The 19,212-nt window shown below is 36.8% G+C and overlaps 3 protein-coding genes and 1 non-coding gene across 11 annotated transcripts; all 4 read left to right on the plus strand.

Moving 5' to 3' along the window:
• Positions 1-1,743: 1,743 nt before the first annotated feature.
• Positions 1,744-4,683, plus strand: LOC122042922. Of its 8 annotated transcripts, none has more exons than XM_042603322.1 (5): positions 1,744-1,869; positions 1,961-2,047; positions 2,311-2,950; positions 4,108-4,252; positions 4,501-4,683. In XM_042603322.1, exons 3-5 carry the CDS (start codon positions 2,386-2,388, stop codon positions 4,505-4,507), a joined length of 717 nt encoding a protein of 238 aa, XP_042459256.1. In that variant the 5' UTR covers positions 1,744-1,869; positions 1,961-2,047; positions 2,311-2,385; the 3' UTR covers positions 4,508-4,683. The 8 variants fall into 8 exon arrangements, with proteins under 8 accessions (XP_042459256.1, XP_042459258.1, XP_042459255.1 ...); XM_042603324.1 differs by having other exon boundaries at positions 1,791-1,835; positions 1,926-2,051; XM_042603321.1 differs by having other exon boundaries at positions 1,791-1,835; positions 1,926-2,047.
• On the plus strand, positions 4,634-5,536 carry LOC122044183 (probable carboxylesterase 8). The gene is made up of 3 exons (XM_042604712.1): positions 4,634-4,669; positions 4,763-4,822; positions 5,057-5,536. The coding sequence occupies exons 1-3, from the start codon at positions 4,634-4,636 to the stop codon at positions 5,534-5,536; spliced, it is 576 nt and encodes a 191-aa protein (XP_042460646.1).
• A 2,944-nt stretch (positions 5,537-8,480) lies between these two features.
• TRNAL-CAA lies at positions 8,481-8,564 on the plus strand. Its single transcript has one exon. It is a non-coding gene; the product is annotated as a tRNA-Leu (tRNA).
• A 6,455-nt stretch (positions 8,565-15,019) lies between these two features.
• On the plus strand, positions 15,020-15,643 carry LOC122044184 (agamous-like MADS-box protein AGL62). The gene has a single exon (XM_042604713.1). It carries the CDS (start codon positions 15,020-15,022, stop codon positions 15,641-15,643), a length of 624 nt encoding a protein of 207 aa, XP_042460647.1.
• Positions 15,644-19,212: the final 3,569 nt, after the last annotated feature.

Raw genomic sequence — 19,212 nt, forward strand, 5'->3', positions numbered from 1 at the left:
CTCACCATAAAAGTCGTCTGATCATCAAAGTTTGACTTTGCCTTGAGGTCATCTCCCATAAATCTTCTAATCTCTCGAGTACACCTAAGCCCTAGGTTCTTCCACGTACCATCCTTCACACTTTGTCTACATATAGTTCTCCTTCTTCAATTGTTGTTTTCAATCCTCCTCATCATGTGGTCCCTCAGTAGCTTCAGACAACCTTCTCCGATCTCTTCAAACTTTAAGCCATAGAGATCATGATCCAAAATTGTTATAATTCACCTCAGTATTTCTAGTTCTATGATCCCTTAGTTGTCTCATACAACTTTTTCCAATATTCATAAACCTCTAAGCTATTGAGTGTCTCACCTTTGCATCCTGAGTCATCATCCATATCATCACCCGACTTCATCTAACACAAGCTCTTTAAATTCTGTGTGTATCTACCCATGCATCCTTATACACTCAAACATATATATCAAAACTCAATGTTGCACCAGACGATCACATCACCGTTATTTTAATTTTTACCTTATTTAATCCAATGCAAGAGAATTAATATTGCAAATATAAGTCAATTTTATGATGTAGAATATGAGATAATTAATTATTAAAAGTGATTAATCATCTATTTTAAAAAAGGCACAAAATTAGAAAGATTTTTCTTATTTTCGTTATTATTAAAAACCTTCTACGCTGAAAAAACAAATCTTGAATGTATTTTTAATTATTACGCTTCTTAAAATATAGTGTCAGTGGATTCTCACCCAACATAAACCCCATTGAAACTATCACCCTGCCGTCCAAACTTTGTCAAAATTTTCACTTCGCCTCACATAAATTCTGAATATTAATTTTCCCTGCAGAATTTTCTAATTCAATCTCTATAAGGAATATTTTGGATTCATTTATGCACTAATCAATTGTAACTTTTCGATTTATCTTTTCATAGATGATTATAAGATCAATCATGTGAAATCGTTGGAATGACGAATTTCATCTTTTATTATAATTTAAAATTCATTTCAATCGTTAATGGCACAAGAGACGGTGAAGCGGAGGCATAATTGGTACTTTTTCTAAACTACAGGGGAGAAGTTAAATTTTGATAAATTCTAAGAGGTAAACCAAAATTGTTTTAAGATAAGTAAATAAATAAAAGGCGTTTTTTTATTGGAATTGTGAAAATGAAGACATTCTTTTTTTCATTTATTATCATAACAGTCCATTTCACCTGTGTATAATTTATTTTAAATAAATTTTCTTTTTTTTAGCACGATTATATGAGTTATAATCATAGTTGCTGTGTAACTACTATAAAATTAGTAGATATGATATAATATAATGTTGTATTGATAAAAATATAATTTGTAACGGTTATAATATGATATTGACCCATATTAATTAGATATGAAACATTGATATTATAAGAAATATGGAAATTAGTTGTTATAACACACTATTAATGAAAGTTGAAATGTTATTATAATATAATATTAACTAGAGTTACAGATGAAATATTCATATTATGACCATTATAATTTATATTTGCTATAATGCAATTTATTAGTGTTTATTTGTGTTACTAAACGTTCATATTATATTAATTATAAATCATAATTATTATAATATATCAAAAATAAAAATAATATTTTTTAAAAAAAATATTGATGTGGAATTGAATATGTTTTTAATAATAAATTAAAAAAGCGTCTTGGGATAAAATAAAAATGAACAAACTTTTCATTTATTTATTTTTTTAGGTTTTAAGGTTAATCCCAATTGGAATCGACGATAATATCTCGATATTAAACAAAAAAGGAAGTCGTTTGATGCCGTCGTCTTCTGTCGCCGTACGAGTTCTAATTTCATTTCGGCCAAATTCTGGTTAGTTTTTCCCATGTTCGATGCGCTAGCGTCATCAACCCTGGAATTCTTCTCAGGTAGCCCCCTAACTCGTCATCCTTATCCGCACCAGCGCCTCTCCCTTTTCCAGCTCGTGGACTTTGTGCCGGCGAAACGAATGGGAAGTTGTTGCCCTAATTTCGATTCGATCTAGGGTATTGTGAGTATGGATGATCTTCTCCTTTTTGGTTTGTATGTCATATTATAAATTCTAAGTTGCATAGCTGATGTAGCTTGGCGTCCAAAGTCGCCCCTTTTTGCTCATGCCTTATGAATTACGCAGGAAATCAGTTTATTGTTGTCACCGTTTTAAGCTGAACATATGTGATCTCTTCTTGCATGCTTTGGATGATGTTTTGGTTTGGAAAAAGTTGGACTTTTTTCTGCATCGAGCTTTAGTATTCTCAATCTTTCGGAATGCAGGTGGATAAAATTGTTGAAGCATAGGTAGTTTCAGATTCTCACATTTGGTTGGTGTACTTCATGTAAAATCTCTTTATGACCGGTATAAAGCTCCTAATTTGTGACAAGAAGGCTGAATCCGGCATGGCCATGGATAGGAATAATTCAACAGAACGAGACATTGCCTTGGATCTAGAAAGTTGCATGAATTCTGTGAAAAAAGAACAGGAAGGAGTAAAGGATATAGGAATTCTGAGTAGCTTTGACATTGATGCATTTTTAAAACCGGAGAGAGATGGGCAATCGGAACATAGTCGATCTAGCTCTTCTGAACATTCTTACACAGATGAGGAGGCTTTGGTTGACAAGAGGGTTGAACCAGAGGAAAATGTAAGCCTTTTGGAGAAGAAAATTGAACTTGAGAAGCCAAAAAAGAAAGGGCGCAAGAAGCCACCTAAGCCACCTCGTCCTCCCAACTCTCCGTCTCTTGATGCTACTAACCAGAAGCTGATGAAGGAGATCGAGGAAATTGCAAGGTTGAAGAGAGAGAGGATTCAACGAATGAAAATCAAGATGAAGAATGCTAAATCAACACATTCTAATAGCAGCCTTTGGGCCTTGCTCGTCACCATTCTTTTCATCCTTGTTATAATCTGGAAAGGTTTGATTCATTTTTTATTGCCACTAGATAATTTGTGGATTAAGTGCTGATATTTGTAATTTGAAATAACAAGGCCATTGGAAACTGATAGCCAATTTTCATGCTTCGTGATAATGTGGATGCACTGCCACTGTTTTAAATTGTATTATTGTCATTGATTGTATACACTACTTGTACAGAGCACAATTTAACTATATCCTATGGCTTGGCATTCTGTAGCTTAGCGACCAAGGCATATCGGGCCCAACTATTTTTTGGGTCACTACAGTTAAGCCTTTTGTCTTCTAAGCCAATTCCTCCGCATTGATGCTTGTATTTGCATCTTCGTTTTCCATCCTGGTGTTTGTATGCAGCTGGAGTTGAATGATGCAATAAGGGAGATTACTTTTCCAAATATTAAAATTTTCCCTCTCACAAACATTCTACGCATTCTACATTCAATTGCATTTCAACACATACTTTTGTATCTTGACATTTAATATATGTAATATTTAGCCTTTCTTCTATCTCACCATATTTTATGGTTTATAATCATTTTTAAGAAATCCTTGATGTTAAGTTTGATATACCTTCCAGTTGCATTATTTCAGTCTTTATAGTGTTAAGCTGATCATAGTCTCCTTAATGCTTATCAAGTTTGTTCTCTCCCATGTTATGCTTGGTGAGCTTGGTCTTTTTTGTTCGTCTTAAAAATTATTGTCAACCTCATGTTTCTTCAGATTCATGCAGAATCAAGTTGGACTAGATTGGACCCTAATTATTTGTGAAAGTTAGTGAATGTTAACTAGCTTAGTTTCATTTCAGAAGAATTTATGCTACTTTGTTCACTTCTTCAGAAGATAGTTATTGTGCATTAGCGACTTCACATTCAGGTTTATTATGGTAGTTTTAGAATGTGATTACTTCAGATTCACACATAATCTTTACGGTTTCCTGTTGTGTATCATATTTATTGCATATCTTAAATTTTTATCTTCATACCTGAAATGTCTTGCGATTTCCTCCTTTTACATCTGCCATTAATCTGGCTGATTTTTTTGGCAATAAGTGCCTGGATTAGTGTGCACATGATAGAGGAAAAGCATGTTATTACGACAAAAGGCATCAATTAGTTATACTAATGTCATTTTTGTGCTTGTTCTGCTCTGAACTCACAGGAGTCTATTCTCGAGGAAGCTACAGACTCGGCTTCTATGGTACACCTGAATCATCAGCACAAAGTAGAGGTGGATTTGTTTCCATTCAGTTTTACAAGAACGTATCGGCAAATCTTCATTCTCCGGCCTCATCAGCTTCCCCCAAGTATGTTCCCTAATCTTGTCTGTCAGTCAAACTACTTTATTAAAATGGGAAATAAGAGACAGCTTGCTAGTGCAATTTCTCTTGCTCTCCTGCAATATCAACAAACTTCTTTGCTCCAGACATGCAATTGTAGAATGCTAAGGATTTGCTTTCTCGAATCAACAAAATATCAAATCTTTGTTTCCTGTCTTAATTGCTCATTATATCTTTTCAAAGTTGGTGATCTTCGTGCTTTTTTCTGGTTGCAGTAACTAGAACATTAGTCATGATGGGTTGCAGATGGAAAAGCTATCAGGGAAGCTTTGAATAACAAAGTCTCAGAAATCATTTACATTCTTGGTGTTTTTTTCTTAGATTCAATAAGTCAAACTATGTACAGAGATGGACAGAAGTAGCCTCTTTCTTAATAGAACAGCCGTGTTTATGAAACAGATGCCTCGGAAATACTTTTGTGCATGACCACCACACACTTTTGTTAATGTGTCTCTTAACTCTTATCATACATTTTAGGTGGTTGCGAATGATAAACCTTTCTTTAAGGTGGTTGTGCATGATCGCCACACACTTGTAGTATGTAGAATTTATTTTAAAAAACTACTTAAAATCAGTAACTATCTAATGTATAATTTTTTTTTCTAAACATGCTCATGTATATAGCAATTCATGTTGATATATATATATATAGAGAAAGAATTGTTATCCTACGGATCTATTGCTGTGGAATGCTACAGATTTATTGATGTAGTAAAATTGCGTCATATTTTTTTCTAAAAATATCTGCATCATTTTTTCTCCCTCACCAAGGGCGCCGTCCTCCGATGCCGCCGACTTGACTCTGCCCGCGACACTGGTATTCGCCTCTTCCTCCCCTCACCCTCTTTGCCTCCCACCGGATCCAAGCTCTCGGTCATCGTCTACATCCACAGTGGTGGATTCATCATCTTCCGCGTCGCTTCCTCCCCCTTCCATGGCCTTTGCTCTCGTCTCGCGGCTGCCCTTCCCACCGTCGTCCTCTCCGTCGACTACCACCTCTCTCCGGGGCACCGCCTGCCCGCTGCCTTTGAGGACTCCCTCGACGCTCTCTTCTGGCTCCGAGCCCACACCCTGGGGGCCTCTGCGGAGGGAAACCTCCCCTTCCCGCTCATCGAATGCGTCGACTTCTCCCGCTGCTTCCTCATGGGCGACAGTGCGGGCGCGACCATCGCCTTCCACGCCTCTCTCCGTGTGGCAACGATCCAGGACTCCGTGGCCCCGCTGAGCATCACCGGCTTGGTGTTGGACTAGCCTTACTTCGAAGGAATCGAGCAGACTAATTCCAAGGAGAGGCTGAAGAATGGCAAGATCCTATCTTTGACGGAGAACAATTTAATGTGAGAGTTGGCGTTGCCGGAGCACGCCGACAACTGGGACCACGAGTACTCCAACCCGTTCAAGAACGAAGAGAAGCTATTCGTCGGACTATGTGATTTCCCACAATGCTTGGTTAGAGGACACACATGTGATTCCTCGCCTACGGAGCCCTGTCCTCTCCACGCCCTTTCCTCCCTCGTCGCGACATTAAGGCTCTGTTTACTTGGGAGAGTGGAAAGTAAAATTAAGGAAAAGTTTCCACGGTGGAAAAGTTTCCGTCGTTTACTTCATTAAAATTTTCCGAAGGAAAAGTAACGCAATCCATCAGCGGATAATTTTGGAGCCAAAATTGATCACCTCAAAATCGGACGGAAAACAGCGGATGGAAAAAAAAATGACGCATGTACCCCTTTTGCATTCACAAAATTACATTATATACCAAAAAAAATGACGCATGTAGTCTTTTTAACTCACAAAATTACACTATGTACCAAAAAAATGACGCATGCACCCTTTTTTATTTACAAAATTACATCACAAGTATTCACTTTCCTCTATCAAGGTAAACAAGTGTGCAAAGGAAAAGATTTCTTCACCCTTTCTTTTCTCTTCCTCCAAAGATAACTTTCTATCGTTGATTCTTTTCTTTTCCTCATCCACACTCTAGAGTAAACATAGCCTAACTCTCGCCGCACCCTCCTACTAGGGGTTTGGTGGAGAAAAATAAAAGGGGAGAAAAAAAGATTTTACCACATCAATAAGTCCGTAGCATTCCATAGCAATAGATCCGTAGGATAATATTCTCTCTCTATATATATCTAAAATATGTATTTCTTTTCAAATTTAGAGCATTCTCTCAGTGCAAGTAACTCAGAAAGTAAAATTTAATCTTTTCAAGTATCCAAGATATCTAAAATAGGTTATTGTGCTTTAAATTTGGACACAAGTTATGAAAATAGTCTTATTTAGCCTTTTTAGATAACCTATAACATTTCAAGCATTTAAAAGTCTAAAATTATTATTGTTTTTTTGCTTTAAATGTAAACACGAGTTGATTTACAAATTAATTTCTAAATTTAAATATAGATCTTTGAGATCACTAAAAGGAAATACCTTTGATAGGTTAATTTAATTATATGTTTGTACAGTATTTGACTTATAAAAGGCAAAATAGAAGATTCTAGATATTCAACAATGCAACTCAATGCTCTATCGATAGCACGTGGTACCATGCTCATGCGATGTGAATGTTGCACAAACATTGCAAAATGTTATGATTATGCAAAAGCATAAATCGTTGAACATTTTAGATGCTCGCAATCTTATTATTGCTATGCAATCAATGTTGTGTTCGCAACTTGCTTGGCCACAATACATAAATTTTTTTAAAATTTTTATAATTTAAATATTCAGCTCTTCGAATTGATTAATTTTGAAGATGATTAATTTAATTCCATGAAAAAATTTTATTAATCATCAGGATAAATAAAAAAGTGCTCACATAGGTTCATCCAAACGGCTAATGTTTATAGGTTTATCATCACAATGAAAAAAAATTCTATAATATATCACAGTTAAAATTCATAATATTTGATTAATCATTTAAAAAAAATAACTGATAGCCCCGGAGATTCCCCAATGCACAACCTTAATTGGACATGGAATTGTAGGCATGATATACCAATTGACACAACTTAATGTAAAATCATCATTATAGAGAGCGATTTTGAAAAAGTTTATGTGAACAAGTTTAAAGCTATTTTAAAGAATACCTAAAATATTAAAATAGGTATCTATGACTTAAAGAAATCTCCAAGAGCATAGAACAGTAAGGAAGAAAAATATCTTAATAGGTATTTCACAACTAAAGAAATTAATCATTCTCTTTATGTAAAGAATACCTAAAATATTAAAATAGGAAAGGAATACATGACAAACAAAGAGCTGCACGAGAATGGTTTTTTTTTTTTTTTTTTTTTTTTTTTTTGTTGATATAAGGATGAATAGGATAAGAAGGAAAATATATTAGATAGAAAATTAGGATTATAGATATTGAGAAAATTTTAATATATATATATATTTAAAATAGTATGAACATTTACTAAACATCCAATAAATACCTCAATTAAGAGATATAAGACTATAACAAATATACATATTAATAAAGAAAAAAATTAAAGAAGACTTAGATAGTAATATAAATAGTAGTTCGGTACACAAAACCCCATTAATATGAGGTCTTGAAAAAGAGCTGAACTATATTAGATTTATTATACATAGTCTTATTCTTTATTACAAGAGATTACTTTCACAACTCAAATATATAAACTCCATATCACACAATAATTTTATCGTTATATCAAACATCTTTTTAATAATAATAATAATAATAATAATAATAATAAAATAAATGATATAAAAGGATTTATATGTTGACAATGACAATTTCAAGATGGAGGTCTAAGGAATTATAGTAAATGTCCTCACATTGAGAAGTGAAAATAATAATAAATTTAGTCAGTCTCATTGACTATCTTTAAGATGATTAATCCGATCTCATGAATTTTTTTATCGATCATCTAAGTAAATCGACCTCATATGGAGAAACAAGCACTCTATCTATACATTTATCAAAGTTGATGTATGAGATAATGTTAAAATATGACTCCTTACATAATAATAATTCTATCGAGAAATAGTGCCAAGATGAGTAGCTCTTGTTAATCAAAATGATGTACAAAATTCCGTTTACAAGAAGATCAGCCGTTTCGTCAAATGGTCCACAACTGAATCATCCTCACTGATTTAATGGTTATCTTGACTGTTCTTTTAGATAATATATATTCATATAAAATGTACGTATTAAAATGAAACAAAAGTCAGGATGGCCGAGTGGTCTAAGGCGCCAGGCTCAAGTTCTGGTCCTCTAACGAGGGCGTGGGTTCAAATCCCACTTCTGACATTATTTAATTTATTTATTAATTTTCTTTTTACAAGCAGAGCGATCTCGATCAGCTGCAGCATCATTAATTTGGACACAAGTAGTCTTAGCCATTTTAGATAACCTAGAACATTTCAAGCATTTTAAAGTCTAAAATTATTATTATTTTTGCTTTAAATGTAGACACGAGTTGATTTACAAATTAATTTATAAATTTTTGAGATCACTGAAAGGAAATACTATTACTAGGTTAATTTAATTATATATTTTTACTGTATTTGACTTATATAATGCCAAGTAGAGCGCTCTAGATATTCAACTCAATACTCCATCGATATCACGTGGTTTGTAAACTCATGATTCTAAGTCCCAAAATGATTCAATAATGTTATATTTAAATGATTTTACATTTTAAGATATCATAATTTTTAATTCAGATAGAATTATGAGATCCATAATATATTAAATCAAATTTAATATCTATATTTATTATTAGGTATAACATGTAACAGTCTAATTTTAAATTAAAAAAATAATCTTTAAAGTAGTTTCCAAAGTTCCTACTTTATATTTGAGATTAGTTTTTTTGTCTTTTGTAAAGTTATGATTTCGTCTTTTATCGAGTTAGAGACTATTTAAAATATTTATTTAAGATGATGTTTGACCATTTTAATCATTAAATTTTTTTTTCCTTTTTAAATATTTATTTTCTTATATTCTATTGGTATTCATGTTTGAATTAATGAAATCAATAATTTTTTTATGCATTGATCTTTAAATTGAGTCATCTTATGATATTTTTTTTTATGCCAAGGGTCCCAAACCTTAAAAATCTGATCTACCAATTCAATTTTTACCAATTTGATCTTGATCAAACTGTATCATGATGATAAAAGGTGAATACGCTCGCTCCCAACGTCTTCGTCAATCTGTTCAATGGTCAACACGGAAGAGATAAATCACGAACGACTATTAATCTTTGGAATAATGACTAGGACAAAGGTTGATCCTACAAACTATGTGTGATACCCATGCTCCAAACTATGTGTGATACCCATGCTCCAAACTATGTGTGATACCCCTGCTCATGCGAGTGAATTGTTGCACCACAAACATTATGATTATACAAAAGCATAAATCGTTGAACAATTTAGACCGTCTCAATCTTGCGACTTGGCCCATGCACAACCTTGCTTGGACAGGAATTATTGGCATTGTATATTACCAATAGACACAACTTAATGCTAAATTAGGGAGATTTTGAAAAAGTTTCTTTGGAACAAGTTTAAAGCTATTTAAGTCAGAAAGGCAGGGAAACTACCTTTAAAAGCTATCTATGACTTACAGAAACCTCCAAGAGTATAGAACAGAAAGATTAATAGGTATTTTCACAAGTAAAGAAATTTGTAAAGAATATCTAATATATTGGAATATGACAGGCACACATAACTAAAACAAAGAGAGTTGTGTGAGGAGGGATGCAAATGTTAAAATGTTAAGATGAATATATAAATATATAAGAATGAATATGATAAAAAAAATTAAAAATATTAGTGAGAAAATTGAGATTATATTTTTTTAAGAGAATTTTAAAAAAATATATTTAAAAATGATATGAATACATATTTAGGCATCTAATAAATATCTCAATTACGATATGAGATTATAACAAATAGGGATGCAACTGAACCAAACGGTTCGCGAGTTATTCGGAGCTCGATTCGGTAAAAAGTTCATTCTAATTTGTTCATTTATCTTATCGAACCGAGCTCGGACTCGATTTCGAGCTTGATAGTTTTATAGAGCCAAGCTCGAACTTAAGGATATTCAGCTCATGAGCTCGCGAATATATTCGTTTATAAGCTCACGAGTTCAAGCTCGAGCTCGACTCGTTTAAAGGACTTGAGCTCGGCTCGTTTAAAGGGCTCGAGCTCAACTAGTTTAAATGGCTCGAGAATATGTTCGTTTAAAGAGCTAAAGCTCGGCTCATTTAAAGGGCTCGAGAACATGTTCGTTTATAGGCTCGTGAACTCGAATTCGAGCTCAGCTCCATTAAAGGGCTCGTGAATATGTTCAATGATGTGTTGAGTTTGAAAGTTTAATGTATTAGTTTGGGATGTTTAATGATATGTTGAGTTTATATTATTTTAGTTGTTAGGTTTGTTGAATATTTATTCAAATGAGTTTTCGAACAAAGAGAGTTGTTTAATGTATTAGTTTGGGATGTTTAATGTTAAAATGTGGCTCCTTACACAATAATAATTCTATCGAGAAACAGTCCCAAGATGAGTAGCTCTTGTTAATCAAAATGGTGTACAAAATTCTATTAACAAGAAGATCAACCCCAATTGTTAATCTTTCTGTGTTGTTGCGAAAACACGACAATCAATTATCCTAATCAATTGGTGAAAGCTTGAATCGATTGCCCCCAATTGATTCTAAGCCCTTCCTCTTTCGCGAAAACTTCTCTAGCTCAATCAATTACCTTAATAAATTACCTTGGGCCAATCAATTACCCTAATCGATTACCCAACCAAAACTCTCCGAGTTTAAGGTTCCTTTGCCCAACCTTCGGTCAACCTTGACTTATCACGAATTCTTCACCAAATGTCTAATTGACCCTTGACTCACTTGGACTTTTTATCTCATGCTAACTTCTCATTGGACTTTCAATCACCAAATCTCCAATTAACCTTTGACCTACTTGGACTTTTATCTTGCTTAGCCCTGCTAGGACTTCCATTACCTAGTTCCCAACTAAGTCTTCACTGTGTACCCTTGCTAGGATTTCAATTGTCTAGTTCTCAATTAGGTCTTCATTGTCTAGTCCTGCTAGGACTTTCACTGCCTAGCTTCACTCACTAGGCTTTTTTCATTGTCTAGTTCTCAACTAGGTCTTCACTGTATAGAGCCCTGCTAGGACTTCCACTGTTTATCTTCACTAACTAGGATTTTTCCGTTGCCTAGTTTCCAAATAGGTCTTCATTGCCTTACTTCACTCATTAGGGATTTTCCATTACCTAACCACCAGTTAAAACTTTCTATTACTTAACTTCCAATTAGGACTTTTCTAAACAAGTATCGGGTCTCCTCTTGACTTAATCTCTCATATATTGTAAAATATCGAAACTCAAACTCGAACCAACTTGAGCTTAGTCAAACTAGTCAAATTTGAGCTAAGGATGATTGCATTAACATTTAATTTAAAAATATTAGATAAAACTCATTAATAAACTTAGACTTATCAAATTCAATCCAAATCCAAATTTATGTATTCTCGAGACTTCTTGAATATAACAATGTGTTTTCATTTTAATTCCACAATCTATTTAGCTCCCATTGTGAGTATTTTTTTTTTTGAAAAAAAAGTTCTTTAGTTTTAATACTATAATCCAAACCCTAAGGGCGTGTTTGGTTCAGGAAAATCACAAATAATCAAGGTTATCTGCCTACGGTAATCCGGGATAACTATGTTTGGTTCGAGGTTTTTCTGGATTCTGAAGTTTTTCTCGATTTTGAAATGTCAGTAAACGTCATCAATCTCGGCATCAAACCCGGAATCAAAAAACCAAGTGCCACATAAGGTTTTTCTCGTTTATGGAGGCTAAGCAATTTTTTTTCTGAAATTATCCCGAAGGATTAGAGCGCAACATGGCGGTGAGATGAGGAGGTTCGCTGCGGAACTTCATGTGGCATGTGGTGGAGTAGCTGGAGGTGGCAATAGCGGGCGACACTGTTGGGATATGCCCGATGCGATGTGTGCTAAAACACGTTTCATAAACATGCGTAGCAGAAAATAAAATAATAATAATTCCTAAATTATTACATCACATGCACCACACGCATACAAAGATACAACATGTCAAATATGATCACATAATTAAATTTTTACGGAAAGTAAATTTACGCTAGGTGTACTTTACGGATGACCTGTAAATGCATCAACTGTAGTTTTCGTGTAATGTTCTGAATCATAAGATATAAAGTATGTGCAGAGTCCTTACAGTACATAAACTTACAAGTGTTTGCATAGTTTTGTATTTGCGAGAAACATTTTAGTTTTAGGTCATCATCCCCCTTTTTTATATCACATATCATAACTTTCGCAATAATGAGACAACAAGAAATATTCGGTGCCAAAAGATGTCGGGTAATAGAAGGTGTATAGTCTTCCTCCAAGCAATTTTTCATTACACGTGTACGAATAGTCTTTTGTAACCTCTATAATAATGATAGAAACTGAGTGACCACTCTCATAAGAATGCTCCTTTACATGTATATATTAGATATCATAATACTCCCTGGTGAATAATTGTTATAATCTGACGGATTGTTGTGATTCCCTGACAATTGTGTCCCTTGGAGGTAATCCGACCGGATCTGTATCCAACCGACTATATGTAATAGGAGACTGGTAATAAAAAATAGCAAACTAAGTCCTTCCACTCTAAACGACTATTAGGCTGACCAGGCTATATGCTGAGCTGTATTGTAGTAGTGAGAAATGAACTATCCTCTAAGTTCGAACAGCACTGAGTCCAACCAGTTGTATACTAAGAGTTATTTTTGCTAGGAAGTGAGGAGCTCAACCTTAGTTCCATCTGACACTTTAAACCGAGTAGTCATATGTAATAAGACTTGCTCTTGAACAGTTATGCTGGGATCTGGAAGTCTGATCGAATCTCATCCTGGCAGGTTGTATGCGAGGAGATTGTCTCTGTTGTGTGCTGAGAGGATTCTTCTAGAGGATGAGAAGTTAAGCCCGGTATACCTAGCCTACATTAGGGTCGTTCGGGTTTGTCTTTTATATTTTGACATTAAGTGGAACGATAAGTCCTCCCAGTCCGGTTGGTCCTTAGGGTCGGTCGACTGTATGCAGAGAAATTTGTACCCAAAGAACGGGGAACTAAGTTCTTTAAATTTGACCTGCTATTGGGTCGACATGCTTTATGCAGAGAACCATAACGCTAGTCCCTGTCAAGCCCTCAATTATGACAAAAGGTGATGCCTCATCCCAAGTGCCCTTCCATGTTCGTTCCAAGATATTTGGAAGTGAAGTAAATCATGATGATCGAACAACATCTCTTTAAATGAGAGGAATTTTATTTCTCAGGGGATTATTTTTTCAAGGATTCGATCTCTGCTCTCTTGTGGTAATCTACCACCTGAGTATCAATTTGGTTATGCCCGTGGGGACCTATCAAGTCCTTAATGATCCTATAGTTTTTTTTAGAAAAATGATTTGCAGAAGGAAAAATCTTAAGGAAAAACTCAATGATAAACATATAAAATGATAAGCTCATAAAAGTGAAAATGGTAGATCATAAATTTATATGTCTATCCCTGAGATTTTATCCCTCTGCGTATCATTACTCTTTTTTTTAATTGACATCAGATATCCAGTTTTTCGAACTAACTAATTTTGGGGTGACCAGACCGGTCTCATAGAAGTTTTTCACTGACTATCAGGATAAATTAAGAATTACTAATAAAGATTCATCTAGATAATCAGCATTCTTAGACCTACTTTTCACTAGATAGAATTTTTTTTTTTATAGTGTGTCATAATTAAGAATCAAACTTTAAATTCCTTGTTAATGATCCCATAGTCGATAAGAGTAAGATTCCAATTTTTTTGATTTACTATCATTCAATGTGCAAAACAAGCCCATCTTTCTTTGATGAGATACATTTTTCTTATTGGAAATATCAATAAAAAAAAGTGTTACATTCATGTAAGTTGACACATTCAAATATGTTTTTTTCTTCTATGAGTAAACATTTTCTTCCTTATTATTAATAGTCTCTGGCTATTTTTTTATTATCGTATTAATGAAGTGATGTATCAAACACAATGAAAATAATAATTACAATTTTGAATAAAATTAATATAATTAACTTCTAATTATAATTTTAGTGATTTAAATGATGATTCTTACCTCGGAATTCTGAAGATTATTTCAACAACTAAATTTTGGAAAAAGTTTTAATAATAATATTAATAATAATAATAAAGAAAAAATTATTAAAAAAATAAAGAAAGAAATACAAGATTTGATGGTATTTTCTAATTAATCATGATGAAGGGCCACTGTATTTTTTTTTTGGATTTACTTAGCTTTTAAATTTATTTGATGAGTTGAATGTTGAGTTGAACTATCTAATCTAAAAGTAATCCGATTATAAATAATAATAATAATAATAATAATAATAAAAGGAAAAGAAAATTGGGTCTTCCATGTGGTCTATATGTACCTTCTCAATTTAGTGGAAAAATATATGGAGAGAGAGTTAAAACTAATTCCAAATATTATTTATTATCACATAAACACGGTTTTTTAAAAAAAAATCCTCCCGAATTATATCATTCCAAGATTGCAATCCAATTCAGATCTGAATCGGAGTCTGAATACTATATATAACTAACTTGTCTCGGGTTGGTTTGTTCTTGAAGGAAAGGGAATTTGGGAGTGGCGATGAAGAAGACGAGCAGAGGCCGTCAAAGGATCGCGATGGAGGCGATCGAGAATGCGGCTGCGCGGAAGGTGTGCTTCTCCAAGCGCCGCGCCTGCTTGTTCAAGAAGGCGGCCGAGCTCTCCGTCCTCTGCGGCGCCGAGATCGCCGTCCTCGCCTTCTCCCCCAGCGGCAAGCCCTTCTCCTTCGGCCACCCCTCCGTCGACTCCGTGCTCGCCCGCTTCTTCTCCGCCTGGCCTGCTCCCCCTCGGCACCACCGCCTCGCTGGGGCCCTGCTTCAGGAGCTCGGCCGGCAGGAGTCGCAGCTCGCGGAGCGGCTCGAGGCGGAGAGGAGGAGGAAGGTGGCGCTCGAGGCGGCGATTTTCCGGCCGTGGGGCACCGTGGCGGACCTGCTGGACGCCGACGTCGAGGCGCTCGGGATGCCGGAGCTCGGCCTGCTGCAGAGAGCGCTGGAGTGGGTGCGGGCGGAGGCGGCGGGCAGGGCGGAGCAACTGGCCTTCGAGGCTTTGCAGCCGTCGAACGTGGCGGTCAACGCCGGTGTCTTTGTCACCGCCGACGCCCCCACGGCGGCGGCGAGTCCAAATTTGTTGGAATTTGGCTATGCACCTCAAGGCTATGGCTTCTAGTGTTGTTAATTAATTACTTAATCTTGGTTATGTTTTTTAATAGTTTCTACATTTGAAAGTCATTTGTAAGTTTTTTTTTTAAAAAAAAATAGATTGTCACAACTTCATCTAATTAATCATAAAGATAGATGACCATCAAGGTTCGTTCTTATCCGAAAAATAAAGCAATTAGCATTCTTCACTTGATAGTATTAATATATAAACACATCGATGAACACGAAATTAAAAGCAGTAGCTACGATGACTGACCCTCGACAACTTTAGCCAAGTTTACATCGTTTTATTGGAACCAAACTGATCTACTCATGTGACAACCTAACACTGTCAAAATTTACTAGTGACACCTAGTGTTGTCAAAATTAAGAGTTTAGATAAAATTATTAGAACGGTCATTAAATTGGATTGTAAAATCGAATCGGAAACATCATACATTAAATTAATTTTAAAAGAAACCTGATATATTCTTTTTAATTGATTATTAAATATTTTAATTCAAATTATAACATAAATCTACATAGAGAACATTTTAATTCATATAATCATAAACTACTTGTAGTTTTAAAATTTTAAACAACCAAATAATTACCATGAAAACATAACATAAATAGAAATTCAAATCTAAACTTAAGTTCAAAATAAATAAAAAATGAGATAACAAATTAATATAAATTATTCATAGGCAAGTACAAATTTAAAATCGTCCCAAAAGGATATAGTTTTATCTAAAATAATTTCATTTTTTTAACGACACAAAATCGATAAAAATATCTCAAAAATTATATTTTTACAAATTTAAATACGATTTTACTATTTTAATCCGATTTTACGATTTTACTATGATTTCATTCCATTTTTATAAGTAAATTCATTATTTTATATGAGTTTATGAGTCAATTCATAATTTTCATAACATTGATGACACCATTAGTTAATTACTGACAAATTATACTGATTCAATTGAGGTCAGATTATGTTGGTCAAAAGAGTCTTCAGCATCAACTTTCAATCTACTGGTGGTAAAAAGTGAAATTGTCACTTTGGCCGTCCGACCTCCACATATGACCTTCCTAGACGATAACATGACAGGGTGCGTCATCTCTCAATCTATAAAAGTAATAGGATTTGATTGATGATCAAGATAATTGTGTGATGTTTAGTTCTGTATCATCCCGAGATTTGAACTTCGACCTTAAGTCAATATTCTTGATCCGGTAGTAAAGATGGGGGATCCCCTTTGAGGAGAGTCAATGACACGTAGAGGTCAAACGTTAAAAGGGTCAGCATGAGGTCCGGCCGACCGGAGAAGGGTTGGGTCGACCGGCCAAACGGGTCCGGGCGGAATCAAAGACAACTCGACGGGGAGTCGAGTTTCCGACGCTCGTGGTGGACAGGGTCGTCGGACCGAGCGGGAAGCCCGCTCGGCCGAAGCGCAAAGCATCATTGCTGTGGAACAGTCTCAGCCGAGCACCCGGTCGGACCGATACCTACGCCCAGTTGGATCGATGCCTGCCGAGCGGACGGACACTCGGCTTCAGGAAAAAGGAGACAAGGACAAGGGGGCATTGGGGAACATCATCTTCTGACAGCAGGCATATTCGACGACCAAGCCATACGCAGAATCGTACGACGGAAGGTTCTGTTGTCCCATCAGAGAGGTGCTCAGACTGTAGCAGTATGGTGTCAGGCATGCTCCTCTGGCAAACCCATACTAAGGTATGGTACAGGACACGTGTACGCCTCGGTAGGTGTGCACAAACCTTCCCACAGCTCTATATAAGAGCCCTCAGACTTCGCCAGAGGTACGCGATCTCTTGTCTTTGGAGCCACTTCATCATTTTCCTCTTGCCTGACTTGAGCGTCGGAGGGTCGTCGCCGGGAACCCCTTCCAGCCCGACTTCTTTGCAGGTTCGTCGAAGATCCATACGGCCGGTCAGAGATCCACATCATCACCTGGAAGAGCGCCACGTGCCCAGCGTCCATCGACTCAGCGTTCGGACAGGATCAAATTGGCGCCGTCTGTGGGAACGCACCTGCATCCGAGCGGAAGCGATGGACAAAGCTAGATGACCACACACCGTGAGGCTCTCCCAGGAGGAGCTCGACGCTTTAATCGAGGCAAGAGCAGCTAAGCTCGTGGAGCAACAAAAACAGAAGGCGCAAGCCGAGAGCCAATGTATTGTATGATGTATACTTTCCGTTCGGCTGTATACTTGAAATGCAGGAGTAAAAAATCGGGAAATTAGCACAAGTATAGGGCATCATCAGCCGAATCGAAAGGTCGTCGAGCCCCGACGTTAAATATCGAGAGTCGCACCGGCGACTATAAACCCTCCGGCCGGAAGACCGTCGAGCTCCGACGTTAAATATCAAGAGTCATACCGGCGACTATAAACCCTCCGGTCGGAAGACCGTCGAGCTCCGACGTTAAATATCGAGAGTCGTACCGGCGACTATAAACCCTCCGGCCGGAAGACCGTCGAGCTCCGACGTTAAATATCGAGGGTCGCACCGGCGACTATAAACCCTCCGGTCGGAAGAACCGTCGAGCTCCGACGTTAAATATCGAGAGTCGCACCGGCGACTATAAACCCTCCGGTCGGAAGAACCGTCGAGCTCCGACGTTAAATATCGAGAGTCGCACCGGTGACTATAAACCCTCCAGTCGGAGGACCATCGAGCTCCGATGTTAAATATCGAGAGTCGCACCGACGACTATAAACCCTCTGGTCGGAAGAATCGTCGAGCTCTGACGTTAAATATCGAGAGTCGCACCGTCGACTATAAACCCTCCGGTCGGAAGAATCGTCGAGCTCCGACGTTAAATATCGAGAGTCGCACCGGCGACTATAAACCCTCCGGTCGGAAGAACCATCGAGCTCCAACGTTAAATATCGAGAGTCGCACCGGTGACTATAAACCCTCCGTTCGGAAAACCGTCGAGCTCCGACGTTAAATATCGAGAGTTGTACCAGCGAATATAAACCCTCCGGTCGGAAAACCGTCGAGCTCCGACGTTAAATATCGAGAGTCGTACCGGCGACTATAAACCCTCCGGCCGGAACGAAAGACGTTTGAAGATAAGCGGCAAGGGAAAGTAGTGACAAGTCGGATGCCGCCTACATTTTGCGGAATTTTTGAAAATTTTTTGGGAATTTTTCAGAGCTCGTATGGACGAGTTCACGGGGATAAAAATAAGGCCCGGAAAAGCCTGTTTTGGCTACCCCAGTTAAGCGAGGAAATATTTATAATTACATTTCCTTTTTCCTATTTATTTTCTTTATCTGTTTTCTTTTTCTTACCTCGCCGAAACCCCTCGACGCCGCGACCTTCTCCCCCTTGCGCCGACGCCTCCGAGCCCTAACCGCCGGAGCATTAACCGCCGGCCGCGGCAGTTTCTTCTTCCCCTTTTTGTACAATAGCCCTCGGCTAAGGGTTTCACCTCTTTCCCTCGTCACTGTCGTCGCCCTAGCCGTGAGATTTCGATCACTGGCTACCGGCTCTCGGTCCCCGATCGCGACCTCGCCGGCCTTTCCTTCTCCTTTTCTTCGAGCGCCGGCCACCAGGTCCAC

Source organism: Zingiber officinale, chromosome 2A, assembly GCF_018446385.1.
Source record: "Zingiber officinale cultivar Zhangliang chromosome 2A, Zo_v1.1, whole genome shotgun sequence".
Lineage (NCBI taxonomy): Eukaryota > Viridiplantae > Streptophyta > Magnoliopsida > Zingiberales > Zingiberaceae > Zingiber > Zingiber officinale.

Bases quoted from the DNA above. Each gene is read 5' to 3' on its own strand.
- LOC122042922 (XM_042603322.1), top strand. From the start codon at position 2,386: ATGACCGGTATAAAGCTCCTAATTTGTGACAAGAAGGCTGAATCCGGC. The intron at 2,951-4,107 runs GTTTGATTCATT...CTGAACTCACAG, and splicing joins CCTTGTTATAATCTGGAAAG to GAGTCTATTCTCGAGGAAGC.
- LOC122044183 (XM_042604712.1), top strand. From the start codon at position 4,634: ATGGACAGAAGTAGCCTCTTTCTTAATAGAACAGCC. The intron at 4,670-4,762 runs GTGTTTATGAAA...CATACATTTTAG, and splicing joins TCTTTCTTAATAGAACAGCC to GTGGTTGCGAATGATAAACC. The intron at 4,823-5,056 runs GTATGTAGAATT...TCCCTCACCAAG, and splicing joins ATGATCGCCACACACTTGTA to GGCGCCGTCCTCCGATGCCG.
- LOC122044184 (XM_042604713.1), top strand. From the start codon at position 15,020: ATGAAGAAGACGAGCAGAGGCCGTCAAAGGATCGCGATGGAGGCGATC.